Source organism: Pungitius pungitius, chromosome 6 (assembly GCF_949316345.1).
Source record: "Pungitius pungitius chromosome 6, fPunPun2.1, whole genome shotgun sequence".
NCBI classification, from domain to species: Eukaryota; Metazoa; Chordata; class Actinopteri; order Perciformes; family Gasterosteidae; genus Pungitius; species Pungitius pungitius.
This window is the reverse complement of record NC_084905.1, coordinates 20,595,631-20,622,278: the sequence shown is the minus strand read 5'-3', so window position 1 is coordinate 20,622,278 and position 26,648 is coordinate 20,595,631. Positions and strand designations below refer to the sequence as shown.

The 26,648-nt window shown below is 46.9% G+C and overlaps 2 protein-coding genes across 5 annotated transcripts; both read left to right on the top strand.

Moving 5' to 3' along the window:
• The first annotated feature begins 1,085 nt into the window (after window positions 1-1,085).
• On the top strand, window positions 1,086-21,761 carry LOC119196346 (alpha-1,3-mannosyl-glycoprotein 4-beta-N-acetylglucosaminyltransferase C-like). Of its 3 annotated transcripts, none has more exons than XM_037451940.2 (5): window positions 1,086-1,252; window positions 5,381-5,457; window positions 19,438-19,566; window positions 20,201-20,333; window positions 20,419-21,761. In XM_037451940.2, the coding sequence occupies exons 3-5, from the start codon at window positions 19,468-19,470 to the stop codon at window positions 21,582-21,584; spliced, it is 1,398 nt and encodes a 465-aa protein (XP_037307837.1). In that variant the 5' UTR covers window positions 1,086-1,252; window positions 5,381-5,457; window positions 19,438-19,467; the 3' UTR covers window positions 21,585-21,761. The 3 variants fall into 3 exon arrangements, with proteins under 3 accessions (XP_037307837.1, XP_037307836.1, XP_037307838.1); XM_037451939.2 differs by lacking the exon at window positions 1,086-1,252 and adding an exon at window positions 2,813-3,027; XM_037451941.2 differs by lacking the exons at window positions 1,086-1,252; window positions 5,381-5,457 and adding an exon at window positions 19,044-19,323.
• Window positions 21,762-22,418: 657 nt separating this feature from the next.
• On the top strand, window positions 22,419-26,516 carry rnf141 (ring finger protein 141). Of its 2 annotated transcripts, none has more exons than XM_037451942.2 (6): window positions 22,419-22,629; window positions 23,289-23,485; window positions 23,861-23,969; window positions 24,073-24,254; window positions 24,756-24,863; window positions 24,951-26,516. In XM_037451942.2, exons 1-6 carry the CDS (start codon window positions 22,516-22,518, stop codon window positions 25,099-25,101), a joined length of 861 nt encoding a protein of 286 aa, XP_037307839.2. In that variant the 5' UTR covers window positions 22,419-22,515; the 3' UTR covers window positions 25,102-26,516. The 2 variants fall into 2 exon arrangements, with proteins under 2 accessions (XP_037307839.2, XP_037307840.1); XM_037451943.2 differs by lacking the exon at window positions 22,419-22,629 and adding an exon at window positions 22,669-22,801.
• Window positions 26,517-26,648: the final 132 nt, after the last annotated feature.

The following is a 26,648-nucleotide window of genomic DNA, read 5'->3' as shown; positions in this document are numbered from 1 at the left end:
TTTCCTTCACTGCTTAATTGCATCTCATGACTAAAATAAAAGAAAGATATTGTATTGCAATGACATCACAAATCAAACCCTGGATCCCCCCCCCCCCCCCTCCCCCGGGGGAGTTCTGTGCCCCGAACCTCGACCCGGTTTCCCCGTGTTTCCTCGAGGCTGACAAACAGAACCCCACAAATAAAAGCCACCAGGACGGAGCCAGGCGGGACAGATGTTCCAGCGGTTCCCCTTTGATTTCCCGTTCGCGGCGCTTGGGTTGAGCTGATGCCCGCGGGGGGGTGTCTGGTAGCAGCGGGGGCTCCGTGTCACGCCGCGTGATCTGAATGATTCGGGCCCACTTTACATTTCAGAAAACAGCTGCAGCACGTTTTTCAAAAACACGACAGCGAGCGGCGCCCCGTCTGCGCTTTTCACGCCGAATTAGAACAAACACGGCGGCACGGATAATATATGTAATCTACATTTTAAGGGGCTTGGGGGCTGATTATAATTGCAAATTGGCAGCTTGACTCCCGGCCCTCCTCGGGCGCGGTGCCAGTCCGAACTGATCGTTAAAGGGCACCTCCTCTCAGGGAGGGGAGCTCGCTGCTCCACTTTTTCATTTTCATTCACCTCATAAGTGGCGGCCCGTGAATTGTTGTTTTTGGTAGCGCCAGCCAATCAGTGTCAGTCAAAAAAGTATCAAACACGCATTATTACTGCAGTTAAATATTTAACGGTTAAAACATGATAAGGACATCTTATTCAAATAATTGAGTATTTTTATGAATATATATATATATGCTTTTATATATATACATATATGCTTTTATATATATACATACACACATATATATGTATATATACATATCTATATATAAAACAATATTAGAATATGATATAACGACCATATCATATACAAATTCTAATATAAATATCACATAATAAATATATTATATTAGGATAAATATATTTATATAAAATCTATTAGAACAAAAACTTCAAACAGTTAATTATTTTGGATAAAACTTGCTGTTTTCACCGCAGTCCTGGTGCGTCGCGGCTGGGTGACGTCATGCGCGCGGCGAGCGAATATACGTCGTTAGCATGTTGCTAACTAGCTAGCTAAACGTCCCAGGTGTAGAAGTCTCTACAGAAGCGTCATGTGCGCGGCTTCTCTTTCGCGGCGGTCCGTTGTCGCGTTGTGAGGTCCGGCTGATCCGGGTCCAGCTGAATTTCCCTCAAGTTTCTCCAGCAAAGTTCTTCTCAGGTACCGAGTTCGGGGCGGGTCTTCTTGGAAGGACGCTTGGTGGTCGCTCTTGTCGTAGTTCGCCCAAAGGCCCAAATCTCAATGTATTAAAGGACGCTGGAATTATAATGTCACTCATTAACTTTATCTGAGACAAGGAGAGGACGTGCAGGAAAAGCATGTGTTTTGCCCAGATATCTTAATTTCCACATTTTTACCGGGTATATAATCAAAATTTCAAAAACACAAATATTATCTATTTGTCAAATGTATTTTTAATATAAACAAAAACTATTATTATTTTTTTCCCCCATATCTATATCATATATATCCCCACATATCTTTTACCTCCACTATGAATAAGTACACGTCTTCAGTCACAAATGCACAAAAGGCGGTTTTATTTGGCGACGGAGACGTTGAACGCGGGGCAGAACCTTTGGAGTCCATAAAGCGTTTGAGATATGAGGCCGGGTCTGGTTTTAAACGCCTAATTCAATTTACTTAATGGCCGCCGCCGCTGGGATTTGTAACGAGCCGTTGGCTTTCCATCCGAAATGAAGAGCTCCTCCAAGAAACGCTTTAGGAATTAAAGCTCCCCCCGCGCCCCGCTCTTGGAGTCGAGGTGTATAATTGAGAGAAGCGTGACGTCTAAATCCCGCCTTGCTCTCAGTGGAGGGAAGAGTCACGGCGTGAGTCTCCGATGAAAAGAACTTTGTCCGAAGCCCACTAATCCTTTTCCTACACCGGCGGGCCCCAGAGGATGGAGACGGTAAAACAGTGACGTATGCAGTCGGGGGGGCGCTTTGCTCTCCAACCCCGGCCGGGGGGAGACGTGCTGTGTCAGCGCTGAAGGAAGGTCCGGCTTTAAATCACCCCCCCACACCACCCCCACCACCCCCCCTTTCCACCATGTAGAATGCACAGGTAGCAAAAAGAATGGGGAGGAGGCTTAAGAAGTATACTGCTATGTTTGAGTTCTTATCCCCAGTCAACATCCCCCCCCCCCCCCCCCCCCTGCTCCCCCTCCATGCAGGTCTTCTGATGAACTATTCATCGTGATTTTGTGATCATGACACGGTTGCTGGGTCGTGATGGGGACCCCCCACTCCCCCCCTGTGGGCAGAACTCTTGAGGCCCGGAGGGGAGAAAACAACAAAGTAAACAGGTAGAAGAACGCAATCAGACAACAAGAACAGAACAACAATCAGCCACTCCGCTGGATCCAAACAAGAATATGTTGTATTTCCAACTGAGACCCCCCCCGCCCCCCCTCTATCTCGCCCAATCCACCAGCAGAGGAAGAACCGCTTTACAATACAGGACCTGCACATGATATTTATGCGTTTTAACGGTTTTAAAATGTGGTTGTGTGCAGCTGTGGCGTGATTCATTGCCTTAAAAACCGAATAGAGGAGGGAGAGAGAGGGGGGGGGTGAGAGCCAATAAGAGGCAGCGGGTGCAGACGCACTCTGTTTGTGACACCTTGTGGTGGAGAGTGAGGGGGAGGCAGAGACGGAGGGAGAGGCTCCCCCCCCCCCCCCCCCACTGGATGGAGAGAGAGAGAGATCAAAGCGAAGGAAGCGACAGAGGAGGAGGAGGAGGAGGAGGAACCAGGAGGAGAGACAGCAGCGCTGCAGCGAGCGCTCCTCCTGCCTTTCTGCGACGGCTGTTTCTTACTCCACTTTTCCCTGCGAGCCGGCTGCTTCGCTCCTCGTCGGTCCTGGAGGGGCTTTTCATGGGGGGGCTTTTCATGGGGGGGCATCGGTGAGGAGCCACCGATCCGCCGCGGGCAGGTGAGTTCTCTCTCTCTCTCTCTCTCTCTCTCTCTCTCTGGCTGTACATTTCTCAGTATCCTCTCTCCTGCCAGGAGGAGCAACCAACTTCTGCAGAGTTTGGGTCTTCCTCTACCCCCCCCCCCCACATTTGACCATAACAGAAGCACTACTTGGTCTGCTCGTGCAGACTGTGCAGCATTTGGCGTCTGGGTTTTGACAGTCGGGGCTGGAGGAGGATGAGGAGGAGGGGAGGTGGGTCCAATCTGTGCATGGAGGGGGGGCAGGGGGGGGGGGGGGTAGCACAGCAGCATCAGCTGATGAGGATCTGGGTAGATAATCCTGCACAAATAAGCCTTGGCTGCTTGTCAGTTGTTTTTCCTCTTTTGGTTTTCTCCCTGCTGTGAGTTGAGTTGAGTTGTGTGAGTTTTGGGCTGGTGGGTTTCAGGCAGGTGATCAGAGAGTTGCGCCCCCCTCCCCACCCCCCCTCCCCCCTTGAGTGACAGGCTTCTATCTGCAGCTCATCTCCTGACACAAATCCCCCCCCCCCCCCCCTCGGGGCTGTGGGGATAACCTGCCCTGGTCCCTGGATTAGAGTGATTTACCGCCCTGCCGGCGGCCCCCGGTGTGTTTGTGCCGGGTTTGACCCATAATGGAACCTAATGGCATCATATGTTATTTTCAAGAGGACAGTGTGCAGAGGGGGGGGGTGGGGGGTGGGCGGGGGCGCCCTCCCAGCCGCACCGGGTTGTAATAAGGTGGCTGTTATTAATGCCGGCCCTCCTCCTGACCCCCATCAAAAGAACTCCTGGCAGGGGGGCTGGACAAGAATTAATGGACCCTTTAAAATTAGAAATTACATTTATTGTGGGCTGGATTTATCGCCGCGGTTCACCTCCATCTCTCTCTCTCCATCTCTCTCTCTCTCCATCTCTCTCTCTCTCCATCTCTCTCTCTCTCCATCTCTCTCTCTCTCTCTCTCTCTCTCTCTCTCTCTCCGTGTGTGTAAAGGACAAGTCAAGAGGAAGTCAAGAGGATATTTGTGTCATAAAAACTGTCCCCGACACTGGATTGAATCTCTCTTTCTCCACATCCTGGAGGCCCTGGTCATTGATTTGTCTGCTTCTCTTTACCTGTGTGCTCTTATTGGTACGGACTCCATGCAGGGAATCAGTGACGGAGGCCCGGCGGATTGACCCCGTTGACCCGTTGACCAGTTTTTTTTTCTTCAGATTTTGTTCGCTGGTGTTTTGTCTCGTCTCCTCGAGCACAAAAACCTTCATCGCTCCGGTAGATCATATTAAAGATTCAGTGCTGCGGTTGGGGGAAATATCGAACACTCGAGGATCAATAAACAAGCAGAAACAATGAGGTGGGGGGGAGGGGGGGGGTTACAGCTGGTAAACTCAAACAACTCGTGCAGCAGCCGGTTGCAGATCAGCATCGCTCGGTTAATTAATTCAACTGGAGGGACGTTTAGAAAAAAGCACACAAAGTTACTCGCTCACGTTTCTGGAAGAAGTGACTTTTAAAAGGACATGATGCTATTTAGCTATGCTAAAGTCGATACTTTTGTGGCATTAACACGTAGTGTTTACACAGTGTTCACTATTTAAAGCACAATTGACACAGGTGTTCCTGAGGATCTGACCTTTCACCTCTGGGGTCACCAGAGCTCTTCACACCAACTGCGCCTGTTGTTCTTTTCACATTCAATTCAGTCAGTGAACTCAAAACCAAATTGAGTATCAACGATTCCATCCGATGGATGTTTGTCGTCACTCACAGAGTCTGGACAAAGGTCGAAGGGTCCCTTTCCGTTTGGCGTTTGGAAAACAATGCGGAACGCAGCTTGTCCCTCATGAAGAGGACATGTGAGGCTTTCAGGAGGTGGGAGGCCTGCCTACTTTTAAGCAAGCAAGCAAAGTCTACGCGGCCATCTGCTCGCAACAGAATCCATATTTTTTTTAATCAAGGCTGCGAACGAGCAGGTTCTCTCTCGCCTCTCGAAGCGACATGTCTGTTGAAGGAAGATCGTGTCCTCCTTCCGAACTCGGGTCCTCCTCGGCACGCACCGAACGGCGTGCGATTCGTTCGGGGTGCTTTACGATTTGGTAAATGCAGGTTATCATTACCTAGATACCAAAGAAGCAACAAATAACCAATCTATATTAATATGAAACTGTAAATGATGTGAATGGTGAACGGTTCCCGGCCGAAGACGTGTGCACATTCGCCTGAAGAGGAAACACCGGAGTGCAGAAGCAGGGATGAGCGTGTTTATCTGGAGACGACAACAAAGAGCCATAAAGACCACGGTGTTCTGGAGATGGAGGATAATGAGGCTGTTTTTCCTCCGCTCTTTTCCGTTCAGGCCGTCTCGTCTCATTCGCTGATTGGGGATCGATGTCCGTCCGCCGAAGCCCTGACGGCGACCGCAGCGGCCAGCAGGTGAGATGCCTTCCGGGTGGGGAGGTGGGGGGGGAGAGGGAGCGTCTGGGGTCCAGCAGCAGGGGGGCCGAGCACAGAGCCCTGAGGAGCTCCGCTGGTCGTCGCCACGGTGACCCGGCGTCTCTTTGTAAAGTCTGACCGCGCATTGCGGCGTAAGTGTTGTTATTCTCAAAAGGTGTGACGGCGTTTGGTGACTCGGGCATCAAAAGGTGTAACTTGTGCATATGAAACGTTCCCTGGTCTCATAATGGCCGTTTCCACTCTCCAAAAGCAACTCACAAAAAGCGGTCGAATACGAGTAATCAATGATTCTTAAACGGTGTGGTTCCTTCCTGTCGTGCATTTGTTTATCTGCAAGTTGAAAGTCAAAAGGACAAACTGCTGTCGTCTCCTGTAGATGAAGCTTTTTATTTTAGTTTGACCCGCCTCCCTCTAACTTTTGACAACTTACGAAGAGCAAACCGACAACAGTCCCTCAAGGCTCAATTATCCCTCCCACTGATAACCCTGTGAGGGGGGGGGGGGGTGAGGAGGGGGGGGGCGCTGGTTTTACGCTGGTATTACCGGAGATAGTCGGATATCACCTGGCCTCTCATCAAGAGGCCGTGTTTGGCAGGCGCAGCACGTCGTCCGCTTCCATTTCCTTCGCCTCGGTGCCAAAACATCTGCTGGACGTGCAGCGACGCCGCCGACCGCCATCTCCCACGATGCTGCAGGCGCACGGCCCCTCCTCCGCGCTTTCATCTAACGCCGCCGGTCGGGGTGACGAGCTCGCAGGGCCGCAGCAGGATGAAGGTTTTTTTTTTTTTTTTTTTTACAGCAGTGTGTTTTTGTCTCAAAGCTTTTTGTGTCATTTTAATAACCGCGTCCATCCTCGCGCTTTGCTCAGTTTTTCTCTTTTTTTTTTGTGTCCTATTCTCTGAGGATGTTTGAGTCCACATGAGACACTGCTTCTTCTTCTTTCATCAGAATATTTCTTTTCTCCTCTGAAGTGCATCTCAGCTTCAATAAGCCTCCTCAAAGTCTGCAGAACCGTTATTTGGGATTTTTTTTTAGCTCAAGGAGATTTTAACAATTTGTGTCAAAGGGAAAGATGAGAGCGAGGTGCTCAAAAGACAAAGCTGGGCCAGAGTGACTTTATTAAGCGTAATAAGATATTTTTTTTTGTCACTACGAGTGAGGCTGTTTGTTTTTTTTTTTACATCTGTTTGCTCGATTGTTTATTGTTGAAGAGATGAGTCGAGAAGAGATGGAGGAAAAAGTCTTTCAAGCCTCCACTCAGAGGATCCGAACCCCGTGAGAGCTCTGCATCAGAATCCCTCCGACTGGAGATCATCAAAAGCAACGCCTCCACGAGCTCAACGCGAGAAAACGGATAAACGCGTCTGTCCGTCATGAGTTTTGTTGTCGGCGGGGACGCGGGGTCATTAGCTGTGGGCGGAGCTACGCCTTTAAAAGTGTGCTTCCGGTTTCATGTGGAAAAAAACAACACTTATTATCTTTTTTTCTTTAGTATCTAAAAGACATTTGAGGGTTTAAAGCCAGTGAGGATCCACAGAAGACTATCTGTGAGGCTTTGTGCAGATTTATAGAAAAATCTACAAAACAGCGACTTTATCCTCCAACAGTGACGTCGTGAAGCTAAAGCTGCTTAACAGGCGGAAACCCCCCCCCCCCTTCAAATCTGCTCCCAAAACCGAAAAAAAAAAGAAAATCTTCATCTTCAATCATAATTAATATGTTTGGACAAATGTTGAACGGAGTTAATTTCCTCCTCCGGAGTGAAGGTTAAGCTTTACGGACGATGATGATTCATGATCATATCAGACAAAGTGATAAGGATTCAAATCTCCACTCTCACCTCTGTAAGTAATTAAGAGACAAAGTCACGCTGCGTTCCACTTGTTGACCGAACCAAGGTCGGAACTCTCTGCATTTCTGGCCTTTCATTGCTATTATTCATGTTCGGGATCCTTTAAAAGCTTAAATGATATTGGTAGGTTAGTTGTTTTTATTGATTGTCGGTTGAATAACGTGACGTTAACTGAAACACGTCTCAGATGTCGTTGTGACGTTCTTCGTGGCGATAAAAGATAAAAGTCCCCGAATGACCCTTAAAATAATTAACACCACAACGACCCTGTTAGTCAGAGGCAGGAGAAACATTCAGGGTTTTTATTTCTTCCCTTCTCCCTCCCACCCTCCTTCTGACCAACCTTCATGGAATCCAAACCCGTGTTAAGAGACGCGAAAAGTATCAAAAGTAAAAGTACTCACGGGTGCAGAATACTATTATATATTATGAATTCTGGATTATTTCAAATGTTGCATTAGAGTGTAAGCAGCATCTTATCAGCAGATTAACATTTAACATACACAATTTAATCTGCAATTTAAGTTCAGATGTCTCGTGAAAAGTATATATTTTGAGTTACATAACTTGAGTACTAGTGTTTCACCACTGACCTGCTCTGAATGACTTAAACTACCAATAATAAAACTCCCAATAATGACAATCATCATTATCTTAATCTCCAGAAAAGCACTTCTGAAAACAAAACAATGCAACAGTCAAACTCCACCAACACCAACGCTTCCATAAATAAACGCTGAGGCTGATAATAAACAAACAAAGGGCCTCCGTAATCTCTGCCACAATCAGACGGCAGCGACTCGACCGTGAAGAGCAACGCAAATTACATCCCCGGCTCATCCGATTCAGATCGGGGGGGGATTATTCCTCTAATTAGAGGCGGGCGCGCTCCTCTTCTTTGGCACGAACCGAGGCTCGTCAGCGATTGGTCCGGAGGAGCGTTCGGCGCTTTGCCTTGTTTTTTTGCGAAATCCCCGGAGGAGGATTTCATCACGGACTGAAGTTTGAGGGAGCGCTCTGCTCCTGCCTTCACGCCTCCACCTCCTGCAGCTGTGCGGCGGTTGTGCTGCAGTGTCATCATCATCCTCCTCATTGTCTCCCATCGTCCTCCCTCCTGGCGTCCTGTCCCAACACTAAATAAAAAGCGCTAGCAAGGTTATGACATGTCAGTGAACTGCACACAGCGTCTATTGTGTTCTAGTCGGGGGGGGGGCAGAAAGGTCAAAGGGCAAAGCTGGGTGCTCCCTCTTTGGAGAGCTACACTTTTGCACAGACGCTAAATAGACAGCAGCATTCGAACAGAACCTCAACAAAGGTAAACAAATATATATTTACATGTTACAGCATCAGAGAGTTCTCCCCTGTCGGCTTAATTAAAGCAGACTCCACATTAGACTGACAGGCACCGCGGGGGGGGGGGGGGCTTGTTCACGCTGCGCGCTGCGTTCAAACATCTGCTCCAGCTGTCGTGCACGAGACGACGTGCGCTGTTGATGCGGCGCGGAGCTGCTGCTGTGAGGGAGGCGTCCCAGCAGGAGGCTCCTGAGGCCTCGCCGGCTCGCCTCCTCTTTTCGGGGGAAACGCTCTCAGTTCGTGCCTAAAGACTTTCGATCACGGCAGAGACGAAAAGGCTCCAGTCTCCTTGTTGTAGGGGGGGGGAGTCTGGGTGGGGGGGGGGTCCAGCCGTCTTTAACGATAGCTGTATGATTAGAAAAATACAAAAAAAAATGTATTTCAGCCGATGGGTGGAAACGCCGGCAGTGGGATTTGTGAACAGATTACGAGCATCTCGTTTAAAAACTACATCAATATTTGCCTCAAGGCTCCCCTGAAAAGAGACAAATGGTTGTGCGTGTCTCTGTCAGGAAATGAGATTGGATTTCAACTTCTCTGTGACCACGAAGGTCCAATGAAGCTGAAGCAAAGAAAAACAGCGACGTGAGAAACGCCTCGACCTCAAGAACAAAATTGCAATCGATCCTGCAGAGCTGGATTAAGACGGTTCACATTTCCCGCAGGGTTCTCTCTCCGTCTCCTCCTCGTCTAAACGCCCTTCGTGTGGATGGATGATCCGACTCAGGACCTCAGGGCGGGGCGGCGGCCCCCGAACCCGTTCTCTTCTGAACCCTTCAGAGAGAGAAAGACCACCCATGTGATCACTGTCCTCGGCTGATCTTTATCAGCATTTAGATGGTGTTAATTACTTTAGTTTTCTGGAGAATGGAGGCCTACAGCAGCTAATAATGCCCCACAGATAACACAATATCTTGATCAGATTAAAATGTAGTTCTTTAGAGACCGTTTACCGTCTAGACAACTAAACACCTCCTCAGTGTTGAACCCTTATCGATTCATTGCTGGTGTTCTACATATTCCAAATATTAAATGCTAGTTTCTCCAGCCAGACGTAGCGACTCCGTTACGCCGCACCTAAGCTAAATGCTAACAACAGTAATGCTACAATGCTAATGTTTAGCCGCCCGGACACCGATGATTATCTTCTAGATGCAACTTCTGCAACACATACAAATAACACAATACATTATTATTCTTACTAGTATATATTTGTAATCAATAGTTTGATTATTGCTGGTAGGATAACATTTCCACAAAATGCCAAAGGCCAGAGATGTACTGTTTTTATTTACCTCACGGCCGTGTCTTCATAATAGATAAGAACATTAAATATTAAGACAACTCCAATATGGACACGCGAGGAAGCATCACGTGTTTTTTACAATGAAGATGCAACAGAGATCATATGAATCTATAACATTGTCAATCAATGTTGTTTTTACTTTGCCACAACTGTAACTGTAAGTGCTTTATGACAGGGATGAAGTACAAGTACCAATAAGAGTCTCAACCCCCCCCCCTTTAACACCTTCATGGGTGGAGGCAGCGAGTCTGAATCGGGACGCTGCTCAGCCGGAGTGTGAATCCAACTTCACACTCCTTAATTATCACTGGTGGAGAAAAAAAGAGAGTGAGTGTGTCACCTCTGCTTCCTCCTCTCTCTCCACATGTATGTACTGTTTGTACCTAGATATAGACACATATATACACATATATATATGTACAGGTATGTCTCTTTTTGTACAGTGAGCGGTATCATTTCAGATTCTGGGCGTCTCGATGCCACCGATGTTTCCATTAAGTACTCGTCGCCATGGAAACCAGTCTCCTCTTCGCCTCACATCCCTCCGATAGATTTTTCCTACACCTTTCCAAACGAGTGGCAATCAGACTGCACCCTTTTCTTGTTTTTGTAAATGTGTATTTCAATTATTTGAGGGCGCTTAATGTCCTAACTATTTCACTCTCAGGCAGTTTCATTTCAGATGTGCGACCCCCCCCCCCCGATCTCTCCCGTGGGCATTTGGCACATATTTAACATTTACCAGGCGCACGATGCAGTGGCGTCCGTCATGACAAAAAGCACTCACCTTGGGGCCTTGTTGACTTCTCACAGGAGGGCTGTTTGTTATTGAAAACGCGCTTCAGACCGAGTTGACACTTGCCCAATACCCCCCCCCCAAACCCCCCCCCACGGTGCTTTCTCGCTGATGGAATTTTATTATTCGCTGGTGATATGATGTCCCTTCACCCTATTGCCCCACAGCTGGCGAGAGGCAATAACAGGAGGATTGATTTATTGATTTCTAAATAAAAAATGTGTTTACTGTTGTCTCAGCTCGTTGGCCCGATGAATGATGAACGAGTCGCAGCGCTTCCCCCCCCGACCCCCCCCCCGGCCTCACAGACCAACCTGCAATTACCTCTGAGCGGAAGGTTGCTGGTTCGAATCTGTGTCCCGGCCACACAAAGGAGAACTGGTCAAATGGTCCCTGGTCAGAATGCAGACGTTTGATTGGCTTCGGCTTTTCAGCGGGATGAAAAACTCCAAAAGTGAAGGGAAATCTCTTCAGTGAAAGTATCTGTCAGTCTGCTGACATCGAGGGGGCGGGGCTTAAGGCTGGCGCATGCGTTCCTGCAGAACGCCAGGTGGCGTAACGTTTCTAGTCGAAGACGACCTACAGAGTGACGTCTTTGTGTGTGGAAGTCGTCTGTTTGTTTATTTATTTCTCAGAGACTTTTTTGCCGCGTTTTTTCCTCCTCGACCAGCAAACCGACGTTTGAGGAGATCCACGGTTTGTTTAAGTGGTCATATTTACGGATTCCTTCCGACAAAAGCTCTTCAATCTTATTCATTCTCTCGTAAAAAAAAAATGTGTGTTTGTTTTAAAAATGTGTGAAATATCATTTGTATGATAAGCTCACACGTGCTTTACAATTGATTCAGTTGTTTTGTTTTTTATTTGTTATTGTAATAATGTGAGAATATTCAGAGTCTGACCTGATACTTCAGGTCCGTGACTTCTAGTCCCCCCTCTCATAAGTGTGTTTAACAACAAATGGAGAAATCAACACAAAATGAGATTCCATCCAGGTTTACAACGTCGAATTAACGCCTCCCCCCCGAATCCGTCACCGGCCCCCTGATGACGTCACAAGGAGAAAAAATAAAACACAAAGGTCCGACTGTGTTCGTCACGGAACACGACACGTAATCATCGGACCAGCTGCCGCCGCACATAGAGGGAGTCACACACACACACGCGTGAGAATGTGTCGATTCAATCTGTGCGTCGATGGAACATTTCATCTTCATCACGATAACCTGGTAAAAAAGAAACGTTGTTTCTTCGTCTCAAATATTTCCTAAATGTTTCGTTTTGATGAATTCAATACACTTTAAACAGTGTGCTTTATTTGAGATGCTTTAACTAATCTCCTGTGACCTTTAACCTAAAACTCTTCTAACCAAGCGGTTAAACACCAGCGTGTTGGAATGTGAGCTTGAAGCCGACGATCGAAGCGAATCAACATCAAACTGCGTTTTCTGATCAACCTCGTGTCTTCTTCTAAAATCCATTTATCTGATTTGTTTCTTTTTGGCATTCCACAAAAACGTGGACCTAAACCACCTGGACCTGAATATGAACTGATTAGAATGTGGAGCCCCCCCCCTCCTCTCCTGAGAGCGTTGTATCAGCTCCACATGCTGACAACCAAAACGTATTTGGGCAAAGCTCTCGCCTGTTTCCAATGCATTTTTAATGCCGGTCCGCCTCTCTTGTCCAGCAGCGGGGGGGGGGGGGGGGGTGTAACTGCTGGAATCAAGCTGGCCCCCCGTGCACCTTGATGAATAAGTAAACACGTGGAAGCCCCGAGGCCTGCAGCGAGGAGGCTGTTTACTCACTGATGCTCGCTTCCAGCTCCATTAACTCCTTTCACTCCGACTCTGCGTCAACTTTAATTCTCCTTTCAGAGCCTCATTCACACCGGCGGCAGCAGCCCTTATTAAGGAAACCCCCCCCCCCCCCCACACTCCCACCTGACCGTTACAGGTCGGGATTTCAATATCTTACCGAGGTGCCTTCTGCCCAAAATGATTTGGACATTAAATATATTACATTTGGAAGAAGAATTATGCATTTGATGGAACTGTTTTGAAGTGTGGATGAAGCCTCACATGGGGGGGGCGGGGGGGGGGGGGGGGGGAATCTTCCACTCCAAATAATTATTATGGGTTTTTTTCCATTCAACAGGGAAGCTGCAATAGCAAACTGCTAGGAAGCTTCAGAGAGTCACTCAGGAGTGATTCCTCCTCCTGGGGGGGCAACTTAAAAAACAGCATCGCAACAATCCTTCTAAAGGAAATGGATGTGAATATTTCTGAAAAGGCCTGTTTATTTTCTTATGTGCAGGTAAAGTCACGCAGGCGTTTTTATCACCTTTCACACCTGTTTCCTGAAAAAGGAAACATCCTGTTTCACATTTCATTCAGACACAATTCAGCTTCATCGCCGTGTTCAAAGGGTTATTTGAACAAAAAACTGTAAACATTTTAAGAAACATCATCAAAACAGTTTCATCATGAACACTTTCCTGCTGCCTGTTTTCCTGCCTCATACACACACACACACACACACAAACACACAAACACGTACACACAGTCATTCGCCTGGAAGTCAACAGCACTGTTTACCAAATGGCTTTGTTGGTCCACACACAGCATTATTAAAATGGCCTCATTAGAGGCTACGAGGAGAGAATTAAATTTTCTGGTAGAATTTGCTCTTTGTGTGTACAGTCCATCGGGACTGAGGTTCAAAGTTCATCCTTGACCGAGCATTCATCGGCTATTCTGCAGCTTTGGATAATATCATGTGAATATAGGATGAGAAACAATAGAATTCTTCACCCAGTGCACCACAACCTGTTTGTTCTGGAAGAAAAGGAGGTTATCCTGCAATGAGATGGGTTCTCCTATAAAAAAGATAAGTTCTCCTATAATAAGGATGTGTTCTCCTATAATAAAGATGAGTTCTCCTATTATAAGGATGTGTTCTCCTATAATAAAGATGAGTTCTCCTATAATAAGGATGAGTTCTCCTATAATAAGGATGTGTTCTCCTATAATAAAGATGAGTTCTCCTATAATAAGAATGAGTTCTCCTATAATAAGGATGTGTTCTCCTATAATAAAGATGAGTTCTCCTATAATAAGAATGAGTTCTCCTGCAAAAAGAATGAGTTCTCCTATAATAAGGATGTGTTCTCCTATAATAAGAATGAGATCTCCTGGTTCTCCTATAATAAGGATGAGATCTCCTGGTTCTCCTCCTGCAATGAGATGGGTTCTCCTCTCAGCAGTCTTTGACCCACATTATCTCTCTGCCCAAGGCTGGATAGAGAATAATGGCTCTTAGACGCACATTGTGTATTCAATTATATTCACAGAGATCCACACGGCTCTGTGAAGTTAATAAACTAGAGGGGATTTGAACATTTTTTAGATACCAAAAGGCCTTTGCCACGGATTCCAGAGCACGTGTGAGCGCCTCGATGAGCTTCTCCCAAACATCGTGCTGCAGAGGCTTTATCGCTCCTCCTGCTCAGGCTGAACTTCTGCAGATAAATCACTGCTTTTATTTACACAAGGTTACGCACCAAAAGACTGTTTACTCGGCATCCAAGATGAAAAATGTTCACAATAATAGAGGAGTTATTACAAATAGAAGAGTTGATGAAAGTAAAAAATATTTAAGATATTAACCGTACAATGTTAAAAGATACGTGTTACGTGTTGATTTCCGAGTGTTTTACAATTAATTAAAAATGAAAACCACATTAGAGGAACGTAATGTGGATTATTCTATCAACAGTGTAAAGAAAAGAAGGTAATAAACCATAAACTCTTGTTTACGGTCGTCACTGGTATTGGACGTGACCCTTTGACCCAAAGACGATGGCGCTAAACGAAACCCAAAGGATCAGATTCCACAGCTTTCCCCAGCTGAGTTGTGCTACTTTACTAAACTGATCCTCTCATACAGTCAGTGGAGGTTCTGGGACTTTAATCCGGGGTTTTGTGGGATTAGCAGCTAAAAACAGAAACCTCAGCCGGGAGTCGAGCAGAAGAACCGAGACACGTCTTCTTCTTGGAGTGATTCTGCACATTTCACAGTCCCCCCCTGTCAGTTTGTGGCAGAACCCGATCCTGAAATGAAGATTAACGGGCCGAGGAGAAGAAGCCCGCGATAATAAGTCAAAGGAGACGAGCTCACTGCCGCAGGCTTTGAGCGTCGGTACCGAGGACCTCAACCAGATGCCTTTCAGCAAGGCGCCATCAACATCATCCGCTTCAGTGGCGGCAAACGAATTCTGCTTCCTCAGCGGGAAAAAGATCCTTCCCTGAATATTCCTAAAAGATGAGAAGCCACCAGACTCCACAGTGACGCATTTACAGCTGGTTCACGCCGTCCTCTTCTCACTTTGGTTTGACTCCACTTCTCTGCTGTGACCAGCAGGGGGCGACTCCTCTGCTCCCATAGACGTCTATGAGGAAATGACTCTACTTCTGTGTAGTGACCAGCAGGGGGCGACTCCTCTGCTCCCATAGACGTCTATGAGGAAATGACTCTACTTCTGTGTGGTGACCAGCAGGGGGCGACTCCTCTGCTCCCATAGACGTCTATGAGGAAATGACTCTACTTCTGTGTAGTGACCAGCAGGGGGCGACTCCTCTGCTCCCATAGACGTCTATGAGGAAATGACTCTACTTCTCTGCTGTGACCAGCAGGGGGCGACTCCTCTGCTCCCATAGACGTCTATGAGGAAATGACTCTACTTCTGGGTAGTGACCAGCAGGGGGCGACTCCTCTGCTCCCATAGACGTCTATGAGGAAATGACTCTACTTCTGTGTAGTGACCAGCAGGGGGCGACTCCTCTGCTCCCATAGACGTCTATGAGGAAATGACTCTACTTCTGTGTAGTGACCAGCAGGGGGCGACTCCTCTGCTCCCATAGACGTCTATGAGGAAATGACTCTACTTCTGTGTAGTGACCAGCAGGGGGCGACTCCTCTGCTCCCATAGACGTCTATGAGGAAATGACTCTACTTCTGTGTAGTGACCAGCAGGGGGCGACTCCTCTGCTCCCATAGACGTCTATGAGGAAATGACTCTACTTCTGTGTGGTGACCAGCAGGGGGCGACTCCTCTGCTCCCATAGACGTCTATGAGGAAATGACTCTACTTCTGTGTAGTGACCAGCAGGGGGCGACTCCTCTGCTCCCATAGACGTCTATGAGGAAATGACTCTACTTCTCTGCTGTGACCAGCAGGGGGCGACTCCTCTGCTCCCATAGACGTCTATGAGGAAATGACTCTACTTCTGTGTAGTGACCAGCAGGGGGCGACTCCTCTGCTCCCATAGACGTCTATGAGGAAATGACTCTACTTCTGTGTAGTGACCAGCAGGGGGCGACTCCTCTGCTCCCATAGACGTCTATGAGGAAATGACTCTACTTCTGTGTAGTGACCAGCAGGGGGCGACTCCTCTGCTCCCATAGACGTCTATGAGGAAATGACTCTACTTCTGTGTAGTGACCAGCAGGGGGCGACTCCTCTGCTCCCATAGACGTCTATGAGGAAATGACTCTACTTCTGTGTAGTGACCAGCAGGGGGCGACTCCTCTGCTCCCATAGACGTCTATGAGGAAATGACTCTACTTCTGTGTAGTGACCAGCAGGGGGCGACTCCTCTGCTCCCATAGACGTCTATGAGGAAATGACTCTCCTTCTGTGTAGTGACCAGCAGGGGGCGACTCCTCTGCTCCCATAGACGTCTATGAGGAAATGACTCTCCTTCTGTGTAGTGACCAGCAGGGGGTGACTCCTCTGCTCCCATAGACGTCTATGAGGAAATGACTGTACTTCTGTGTAGTGACCAGCAGGGGGCGACTCCTCTGCTCCCATAGACGTCTATGAGGAAATGACTCTCCTTCTGTGTAGTGACCAGCAGGGGGCGACTCCTCTGCTCCCATAGACGTCTGTGAGGAAATGACTCTCCTTCTGTGTAGTGACCAGCAGGGGGCGACTCCTCTGCTCCCATAGACGTCTATGAGGAAATGACTCTCCTTCTGTGTAGTGACCAGCAGGGGGCGACTCCTCTGCTCCCATAGACGTCTATGAGGAAATGACTCTACTTCTGTGTAGTGACCAGCAGGGGGCGACTCCTCTGCTCCCATAGACGTCTGTGAGGAAATGACTCTACTTCTGTGTAGTGACCAGCAGGGGGCGACTCCTCTGCTCCCATAGACGTCTATGAGGAAATGACTCTACTTCTGTGTAGTGACCAGCAGGGGGCGACTCCTCTGCTCCCATAGACGTCTGTGAGGAAATGACTCTACTTCTGTGTAGTGACCAGCAGGGGGCGACTCCTCTGCTCCCATAGACGTCTATGAGGAAATGACTCTCCTTCTGTGTAGTGACCAGCAGGGGGTGACTCCTCTGCTCCCATAGACGTCTATGAGGAAATGACTGTACTTCTGTGTAGTGACCAGCAGGGGGCGACTCCTCTGCTCCCATAGACGTCTATGAGGAAATGACTCTCCTTCTGTGTAGTGACCAGCAGGGGGCGACTCCTCTGCTCCCATAGACGTCTGTGAGGAAATGACTCTCCTTCTGTGTAGTGACCAGCAGGGGGCGACTCCTCTGCTCCCATAGACGTCTATGAGGAAATGACTCTCCTTCTGTGTAGTGACCAGCAGGGGGCGACTCCTCTGCTCCCATAGACGTCTATGAGGAAATGACTCTACTTCTGTGTAGTGACCAGCAGGGGGCGACTCCTCTGCTCCCATAGACGTCTGTGAGGAAATGACTCTACTTCTGTGTAGTGACCAGCAGGGGGCGACTCCTCTGCTCCCATAGACGTCTATGAGGAAATGACTCTACTTCTGTGTAGTGACCAGCAGGGGGCGACTCCTCTGCTCCCATAGACGTCTGTGAGGAAATGACTCTACTTCTCTCTTGATGTATTCCCTCAGTGAACATTGTAAACCTGAGTTAATGGTCTCAGTCTCTAGTTTCAAGTCGTCTTCAACGCAGCATGATGTGAATGATGCTCCATTTAAAATTAAAGAGAGGGCGGGGCTTAAGTTAATTGTCAGGCCGCCTCAAAAAATTAAACAAGGAGGCTTCAGAACTTCCACAACCCCCCCAAGGCACCCCGTAGTGACTCCACCCGTCTGCACAGTGATAAACCTTCACTCCACTTGAAGTGTCTGCGCAGCTTTCTGCTCTTCAGACTGACGAGTAAAAAAACGTCAGCCGGGAGGAAGAAAAGACCGAATCTTTTCGTGCTGCGGTGAACACGCGGCGCCTCCATGTGCAATTTGAGAGAGCAGCGGCCCCCAATTTAATAAAAATGTGCTGCAGCTCTCCAAAGTCTGTTCCTTTGAGCATAATTTGCTCCCCAGCTGTTGTTGAAATGTCCAAATCACTCAGCTTTCACATTTTTTGTTGTTGTTTTTTTTCATTTAAAACCCTGAAGAGACTACAAACGTGCTTCTTCCTTCTCAGAAGGAAAGCCCCAAAGCGGACGAACGTCGCGTGGTCCTCTGCCGCTGAGGTGCGCCGCTGAAGATAAACCCCTCTCACAGGACTCATTGGTATTCCTCTCTACCGGTTATTATTTCACTGGCTCTAATCTGAAATGACTTCAGTGGTAGAAATGAGCTCACGGGGGGCAAACGCGCCCGTAATTTGCTGAAGAAAAACAACACACACACACAACAAAAATAAAAAGGCAACCTGGCGGAGCAGCGTTTCTTTAAACTAAAGCAAACAGACCCAACAAACCGGGGCTCATTTATTCATAGAGCGACCCTCATTTCCATATAAATGTACGTGACCTGTGGGAGGCTTGTTGGTTGTTTGGATTCACTCGGAGAAAACAAACACAAAAATGTCATTTCTTTGCAGCATTTCCCGGGAATCCGGCCCTCGTTTCGCCTCGTTAAATATTCTCCCGCCGTCTGCGTATCTGATTTTGCGGGCTGCTTTTTTCAAAGTAACAGTGTGTGTGTGTGTGTGTGTGTGTTGAGGGCTCACAGCTGTCATTGTGTTTCCCCTCACTCTAAGGTAGAGCTTCTTCTGCTTCATCTTCATCTTCATCTTCTTCATCTTCTTCTTGCCTCTTGTAGCAGAAACACCAAACGTCTGCTTTCTGATGATAACACAGCGAATAAAAAGTTGAGTTATTTGGCTCAAGTAGGCCGTAAAGGGGGGAGGGGGGGGGGGGGGCTTTTGCGTTATGCAACATCAGAATTAGGGGGGGGGGTGTCGTGGGATCAGTGTTTTCTCACATGAGGAGCCAAATAGGACAGAGGACACATTCTTTTGTCCCACGAGGCGACTAAAGAAGAGCTGACGAGGCTTTTAGACCGGTGTGTGCACGTGAACAAAGGGGGTGTGCACGTGAACAAAGGCGGTGTGCACGTGAACAAAGGCGATGTGCACGTGAACAATCGGTTGACTCTTCTGGCTCTCATCCTCCCTACCTGCTGGCGTCCAGATGTTTTCCAGCGGAACGAGTCCGGCTTTAATGGATCATTTGTCATTTCATCTTTTCTTTCGTCTGAGTGAGATCAGTTGTTTGAATCAACGTATCAGATGCATAATCTTAGCCAGTGTGTTTTGTAACTTTAACGTCTTTATTGCAGTTTTAATCACCATCTTTGTGTGATTTCCTGCAGTGATTTTCATGCTGATGTGGAAGTGACAGGATGAGGTGCTTCAGGAAACGCTCCGTGTTCCCCTTCCTCGGCTTCCTCATCGTCTTCCTCCTCTTCTTCAACCTGTACATGGACGATGGATTCGTGCTGGTGAGGGTTGATGCTCTGTGCTCAGTACTGTTCTCAAGTACTCCCTTTGAGGTACTTTGGGACCGTCTCCATGGTGACGCTTCCTCCCTGATACCTTTCAGGGGGAGATGTTGTGCTTTCTGTCTCAGGACATTTATTGAACAGCTTAAGTTAAAAAGAATAACATAATGATTACCTTTCATGGATATTTGTGAACTTGAAACATATTTATTCACTTATTAAATGAATTTACGACACATTAGTCAGTAGTTTGTAATCAGCTGCACCTCAATTCGTTTTGATGATGATCTAATGATTTAATTTAGAATAATAAAACAGTCACAGGGGACATTTCCGTACCTTTAAAGTACATTTTCCTCACAATACTACCTGCTTGTGCTTAAGTCATATTTTACTTATACAGGAATATTTTCACTATGTGATATTAGAACTTACTAAAGCAAATGACTTCTACTATTGTGCTTTTTAACTGTGATTTTTATTCTGCACTATTGTTTAGTTTAGGTCATTTAATATTACTGCATTTTTTGTACGTATAGTGCATTTCTTTATGTCTTTTTCTATTGTTATTGCTTTACCTGTGAATAAATGATGCCTTTTTAAAGATCAATAAAAAGTATTTACTTCGTTTTAGGAGGCTGAAAAACGACAGCTGGGAGACGCGCTGATGCATCCGTCCGTCCACACATTCACAGATCTGTCCAATTTCTCCGGGACCATAAACGTGACGTATCGCTACCTCGCGGGGATTCCTGTGCCACGTAAAAGTAGGTCCCCCCTCCCCCCCCCCTCACCGAGGCGGCGGACGCCATGTTGCTTTTTGTTGCATAACGGAGCGATTTGTGTCCACAGAGTACCTCACCATCGGCCTGTCGTCGGTCAAGAGAAAAAGAGGGAACTACCTCCTGGAGACCATCAAGTCCATCTTCGATCAGTCCAGCTACGAGGAGCTCAAAGAGATCGTGGTCGTGGTCCACCTGGCCGACTTTGACCTGGTCTGGTGTGAGAACCTGGTGCAGGAAATCACCAGGAAGTTTGCTCACCACATCATAGCCGGACGCCTCCTGGTGATCCAGGCCCCGGAGGAGTTCTACCCGTCTCTGGACGGGCTGAAGAGGAACTACAACGACCCGGAGGACCGCGTCCGCTTCCGCTCCAAGCAGAACGCCGACTACGCCTTCCTGCTCAACTTCTGCACCAACCTCTCCCACTTCTACGTGATGCTGGAGGACGACGTGCGCTGCTCCAGGAACTTCCTGACGGCGCTGAAGAAGGTGATCACCTCCAGGGAAGGCTCCTACTGGGTGATGCTGGAGTTCTCCAAGCTGGGCTACATCGGGAAGCTGTACCACTCCAGGGACCTGCCCCGCCTGGCCCACTTCCTGCTCATGTTCTACCAGGAGATGCCCTGCGACTGGCTCCTCATCCACTTCCGGGGTCTGCTGGCCCAGAAGGACGTGATGCGCTTCAAGCCCTCGCTGTTCCAGCACATGGGCTACTACTCCTCCTACAAAGGGGCCGAGAACAAGCTGAAGGACGACGACTTCGAGGAGGACGCCGTGGACATTCCCGACAACCCCCCCGCCAGCACGTACACCAACATCAACGTCTTCGAGAACTACGACGCCACCAAGGCCTACAGCACCGTGGACGAGTACTTCTGGGGGAAGCCCCCCTCCACCGGAGACTTCTTCCTCATCATCTTCAACAAGTCGACCAAAATCAGCAGAATCAAGATAGTGACGGGCACGGAGGAGCGCCAGAGCGACGTCCTCCACCACGGGGCGCTGGAGGTGGGGCAGAAGGCCGCCGACACCAAGCAGGGGAGGCAGTGCGCCTCCTACATCACGCTGGGGGAGTTCAAGGCCGGGAGCATCGAGGTGGACGACGTGGACCGCAAGATCGGCTTCGACATTGAGTGCGTGCGCGTGGTGGTCACTGCCGGCCAGAGGGAGTGGCTCATCATCAGGACGGTGAGCTTATGGACCGCGCAGCCCGCCGGTCAGTTCAGGAAGTGACGGAGCAGCTTTTTAAAACCGGCGTTACTTTTGGAAGACTTCTGGGAAGTTAATGGGATTCAAGCGATCCATGTTTTCTTGGGTTGTTTTCAACGTGAATGTGTGTTAAAATGACAGTAGGCTTCATACGTATTTTCTTTCCCCTGAATATCTCGATAAAATAGTTCCTACATGGCTGCTTTCTTGTTTTTTTGTTTGTTCGTCAGAGCACCTCAAAGAGCTGTTTTACGTTAAAATCACCATTCGTCTATCGCTGATAACAACAGTGGATTGAAATAGATGTCGGTTTAGTAAAGATGTTGATTTGTTCGGATTATTTGGTCTTTTGTGTGAAGGGAGATTTCAGACTCTTCAAGTCTGAAAAAGTTTCTCCTGGTGGAAAGTGTAATAATACGCTAAAAAAAACTAATAATAATAACTAATTCATGTCATGTTCAGTTCAACCAATAACAATCAACGAGTAATATCTTGGGAATAAGTACCTTTTTCCTTAAAGAATGGGCACAATTGAGCCTTTTAAAAAGGAGGTACATCTTTTGTTAGTTTGCCCTTTGCTGCTCTCTGCTGGTAGAAACAAACATGACACGCTAACAACTTATTAACTCGGTAACAATCACTTGGGTAAATGTCTCAAATCAAAGTTTGAATCAAATTTTGTTAAATGTAATCATCAGATAAAATAGTTAATAATAAGTAATATTTTGCTGTCAATGTAATAGCATGATGTTTGCTATCATAAGGTATAAGACAGTTTGTGTTTAGTAATATTATTTGTGATCTGATAAAACAGAGCGGTTATTTTATTTTCTGGATATTTAAATAAAAGTACACGAAAGAAAACGGCCATGCTGGGCAATGTAGGAGACAGTGAACGCCAGGAGGTGGCAGTAGTGCAGCATACGTGCCGTCATTTAAGTTAAAGAAGAAGAGGATGAAGCTCTACGACGTCATCAAACTGCGACCGTGTTATGTCAACTCAAGCCGAAGAGCGAAGAGTGAAGTTTGGACTACCGTTCCTCCTGCCTTTAACGTTGTCAAGTGTTTGGTAAGGAAAATAGCTTGCTTTTTCTCATGTCACAACAGGGGATTGTATTTTTATTTAACAATATATCTCATGGACTTTTGAATTGAATCGTTAAATACGTTCTATGTAATGCCCGACTGTGGAGAAGTGTTAACTGCCGTCGCTAAAGCCAGCAGATCGTATTTGGTTTGAGGTTGGTGGATGAACGTTATATCTAAAATGTCTTGTGTTGTTAACTTGTTTTTAAAATAACAGAATGAGGCTACAAGTCAACACTGTGGCCGGAGCGATGTTTTTATGACCGTTAGCTACCGTTACTGCTCTATAGGACGTCACCACAGAATGCTAATGCTACGTTGCTACTTAACGTTAACAGTTTTAAGATGCAGCCCCTGCAAATGGGTTATTATGAAAGAAGTTTAGACCACATTTTAACGGAAATGTGTTTTCATCCTCTACTTTGTGCTGTATCCCGTGTCTTTTAATCTCGGTTTTGATCCCCGGCTCCTAATGGCTGCATGTCAAAGAATCACCACATACAGATGTATCTGATGATTGAATTTAAGTTTATGTGTTAAGAACTCGAGTGTCACCCAGAGAACTGATCTCAACACCAACTGTCCACCTATCTTCAAGAAGAGCTAAAATAAAGACATTTTACCTCATTACTTTCCTAACAGGCGTTGAATGAGGTGCAGCTTTTCTGCCACTGCTGTTTCATAAGTGCTGCTGCTGCCAGGATGGGCCAGCAGCTCTCAGGTCAGGCGGTGATGACCCGTCTGCCTGAGAAGCTGGTGAAACACGCCGGACTGGTGCGTGACAGCGGCTACCTGACCTACGAGGAGTTTCTGGCGAGGGTGGCCGAACTTAACGACGTGTAAGTCCTCTATGCTTTTTACTACTTAGGCATGAAAGCCCTGCCAATAAGAGAGAGTTATTCTTAAGTCAGTTCTGGTTCTTGGTCAAAAGTCAAATAATAATTCATGCAGTGTAGTGGTTATGCAATAAATCATCACATCTAGGAATACCCGCTCTTCATCTGCCAGTTCGGGGTCTGAACCGATAAATATTTGCATGCATCTGCATTGTCTTTAATAAGCTTCCACAGAGGAGCATGTTGAGTGAGTGAGACGTACTTCGACTGCAGTGGGGGAAAAAAAAGCACCAGTTTTGGCCACAAACAACATTTTAAATTAGGTGAAGACCATGTGCTAAATGTAGCAATGTTGTAGAATCTTTTTTTCTCTCTCAGTACGGCCAAGCTAGCGACTGGACAGCAGAAGCACCTGCTGTTTGAGGTGCAGCCAGGGTCCGATTCCACGGCCCTGTGGAAGGTGGCTGTAAGGGTCCTCTGCACCAAGGTGGGACCAAACGACCTGTTCTCTCTCTCACACATTGTGACTACGTGCGTGCGTGCGTGTGTGTGCACATGCGAGTCATGTGATGACCTCTGTCTCCTCCCAGATCAACAAAGAGAGCGGCACGATGGAAGCGTCGCGCATCATGAACCTGTACCAGTTCATCCAGCTGTACCGTGACGTCACCAGCCAGGCTGCTGAGGTGCTGTCTGCGGAGGGCGCCACCGAGGGCCCATCGGCCCGGCTGCCCTCAGCCGACTCCTGCCAGGCCAGCATGTGGATGGGCAGGTAGGTGCATGTGAAGTGTCCCTCAGACAGTCAAATACCCCGTCGCTGTTTTCACTGACAAAAGAAAGCCCCACCGATGAAGTTTAAGTGGAGTAGGAAGAAGGAGCTGAAGAGACGGATACTCTAGGCGTGACAATATGTTAAGGTTCTGTCTTTAACTCAAATGAATGCAGTTTAAAAGACATTTCTTTTCCTGCTCAGTGCAGATGTGGATGCTGCTGGGCAGGAGGAACAGGGCTTTTTAAATGTCCCACCTTCAACTCAAATGATGGATTTAACAAGTAATTTAGCAGACAAATCCCCATCCAGAGCAGCAGCTGCTGGAGGCTGAGACAATCATTTTTATATTTCCATTTTCATCACAACGAAATATATCTTTCTCCAGCTTACCTTTTTAAGGTCAGCCATTAAGATTCATTCGAAAAGGGGCTGTTCAATATAAGATCATTTCCGGGGGCGATAACCTTCCCGTGTGTCTTCTCTGTGGGTGTGGCCGTGCAGAGTGAAGCAGCTGACGGACGAGGAGGAGTGCTGCATCTGCATGGACGGAAAGGCCGACCTCATCCTGCCCTGTGCGCACAGCTTCTGCCAGAAGTGCATCGATAAATGGCAAGATGACGGTTTGAAGCCCAGGTGAATCTCCGTAACGATCGCACCGCTTTGCTCACACAAACGCCCTCGCCTGTTTTTCTGCAGGAGCGGGCAGAGCCGAAACTGTCCCATATGTCGCCTGCAAGTGACCGCGGCCAACGACTCGTGGGTGATGTCCGATTTCCCCACAGGGGACGACATCGCCGGCTACATCCTCAACTTGGCGGATGAGGCGGGCCATCCGCACAGGCCTTAACGCACAGCACCACGGCGCCCAGTGGGTGGCGGGAGGAGTCGACTCGCACCAAGTACACTTTGACAAGTCGCAACACAGAAGGTCACTTCCACAGAGGAGGAGGGTTTCTTTTTGTTTTTCCAGAGCAAAGATAGAGTAAAGATTCCTTTTGGTTCCCAGAGAAAATTAAACCGTTGTCTCTTTTAAGTCCTTTGAAAACAAAACAAAACAAAAACCTGGATGCTCTTTGTAAAAAGTGTTGTACATGTGGTGCTTTATGGGAAATGTGTGTGATAATACGTCGTCCGTATGTAAAGAGATTATAATTACTAACTATTAATCCGACACACCAGAAGTGCAGCTCTCACATTAATATCCGGCTTGGTTCATTCCCTACGGGTGAGGAAGACTGGTGTTGAAAACAGGAGGACGAGACAGAGGCTGAGACTAAGGAGCCATCGTCAGTCTGACTCGGCGGTCGTGAAATTCCAAACGAATAGTTGGATGTTAGTTGGGTAATGTGCTTCTTCACTTCCTTTGGGATCGTTGGATGATCATCTCATCCGACTCTCCGGAAGAAACTGAATCCGTTCCCCAAAATGTTGAACTTTTGTGTGTACAGAAGCAGTTTTATGATTTAAAATGACTGCTTGCTGAGGTGTTATTTTCACTGTTGGAGATAACCACTATTTTACATCTACGCTTTCTCATCTTTTTACTTTGTATTTATATATATATTTTTAATTTACCATAATTTTATTATGGTTATTTTAATCTAACTGCTGGTAGAGGTACTAAAGGTACCCATTCTGTTAAGATAATTGTAGCTTTTAAAATTGCAGAGTAGGCATTTTCTTATTAGATAATGTGAATAATCCTAATTTAACAGACCATAAACATGTGAAGTTTAAGTTGTCAAAGCTTAAAAACTGCACTTTGAAACCTCACTGTAGCTTTCTCTAACTTTGTGAACAGCAACAACAGATAAATTCATCTCTGTGGTGAAATACATCATCCGACATTTTAAATACATCAATCCTTTTACAGCAGTACAGCCAAACGTTATGCAACTTTAGGAGATATTTTAAGAATTATATATCAACTTCCATATGAGAATACTGTAAAATATTTGATCTGACACATAACTTGTATATCAAATTTGCTGAATGGAAGGTGTATTGAAATTGATTTGTACTGTATTGTACTATGATAAATAAAGAGATATTCACTTTTTTGCACTTTAAGGAAATAAATCTCTTTAAATTTGTTTGCCATTTTTGGTTTGCAAAAAAAGACAAAAAGAAAACAGTGTTTGATATTTTTGCACTGTATAATCTCCTTTTTCTGTGTTTCCCTTGTAATGGTATGCTCGGTAATGATTTAGAGTGTCATTCTCGTTACATGGACAATATTTGAAAGAATGAATTCTAATCTTACATTAAAAATATATTTACAAAATAGAAACACTTGAAACCAAAATAAAGAAGTACGTTGCATTAATCAAGTGTATTCATCCTTCTTGGAATTTTTTAATCCGTTGGAAATCTGCTTTGCTTTCCATGATATTT

What these genes read in the sequence shown, in the direction of transcription:
- LOC119196346 (XM_037451940.2), top strand. Translation starts at nt 19,468, where the DNA reads ATGAGGTGCTTCAGGAAACGCTCCGTGTTCCCCTTCCTCGGCTTCCTC. An exon ending in TGGACGATGGATTCGTGCTG is followed by an intron (nt 19,567 to 20,200) that starts GTGAGGGTTGAT and finishes ACTTCGTTTTAG; the next exon opens with GAGGCTGAAAAACGACAGCT. An exon ending in GATTCCTGTGCCACGTAAAA is followed by an intron (nt 20,334 to 20,418) that starts GTAGGTCCCCCC and finishes TTGTGTCCACAG; the next exon opens with AGTACCTCACCATCGGCCTG.
- rnf141 (XM_037451942.2), top strand. Translation starts at nt 22,516, where the DNA reads ATGAAGCTCTACGACGTCATCAAACTGCGACCGTGTTATGTCAACTCA. An exon ending in TTAACGTTGTCAAGTGTTTG is followed by an intron (nt 22,630 to 23,288) that starts GTAAGGAAAATA and finishes CTTTCCTAACAG; the next exon opens with GCGTTGAATGAGGTGCAGCT. An exon ending in CAGAAGTGCATCGATAAATG is followed by an intron (nt 24,864 to 24,950) that starts GCAAGATGACGG and finishes GTTTTTCTGCAG; the next exon opens with GAGCGGGCAGAGCCGAAACT.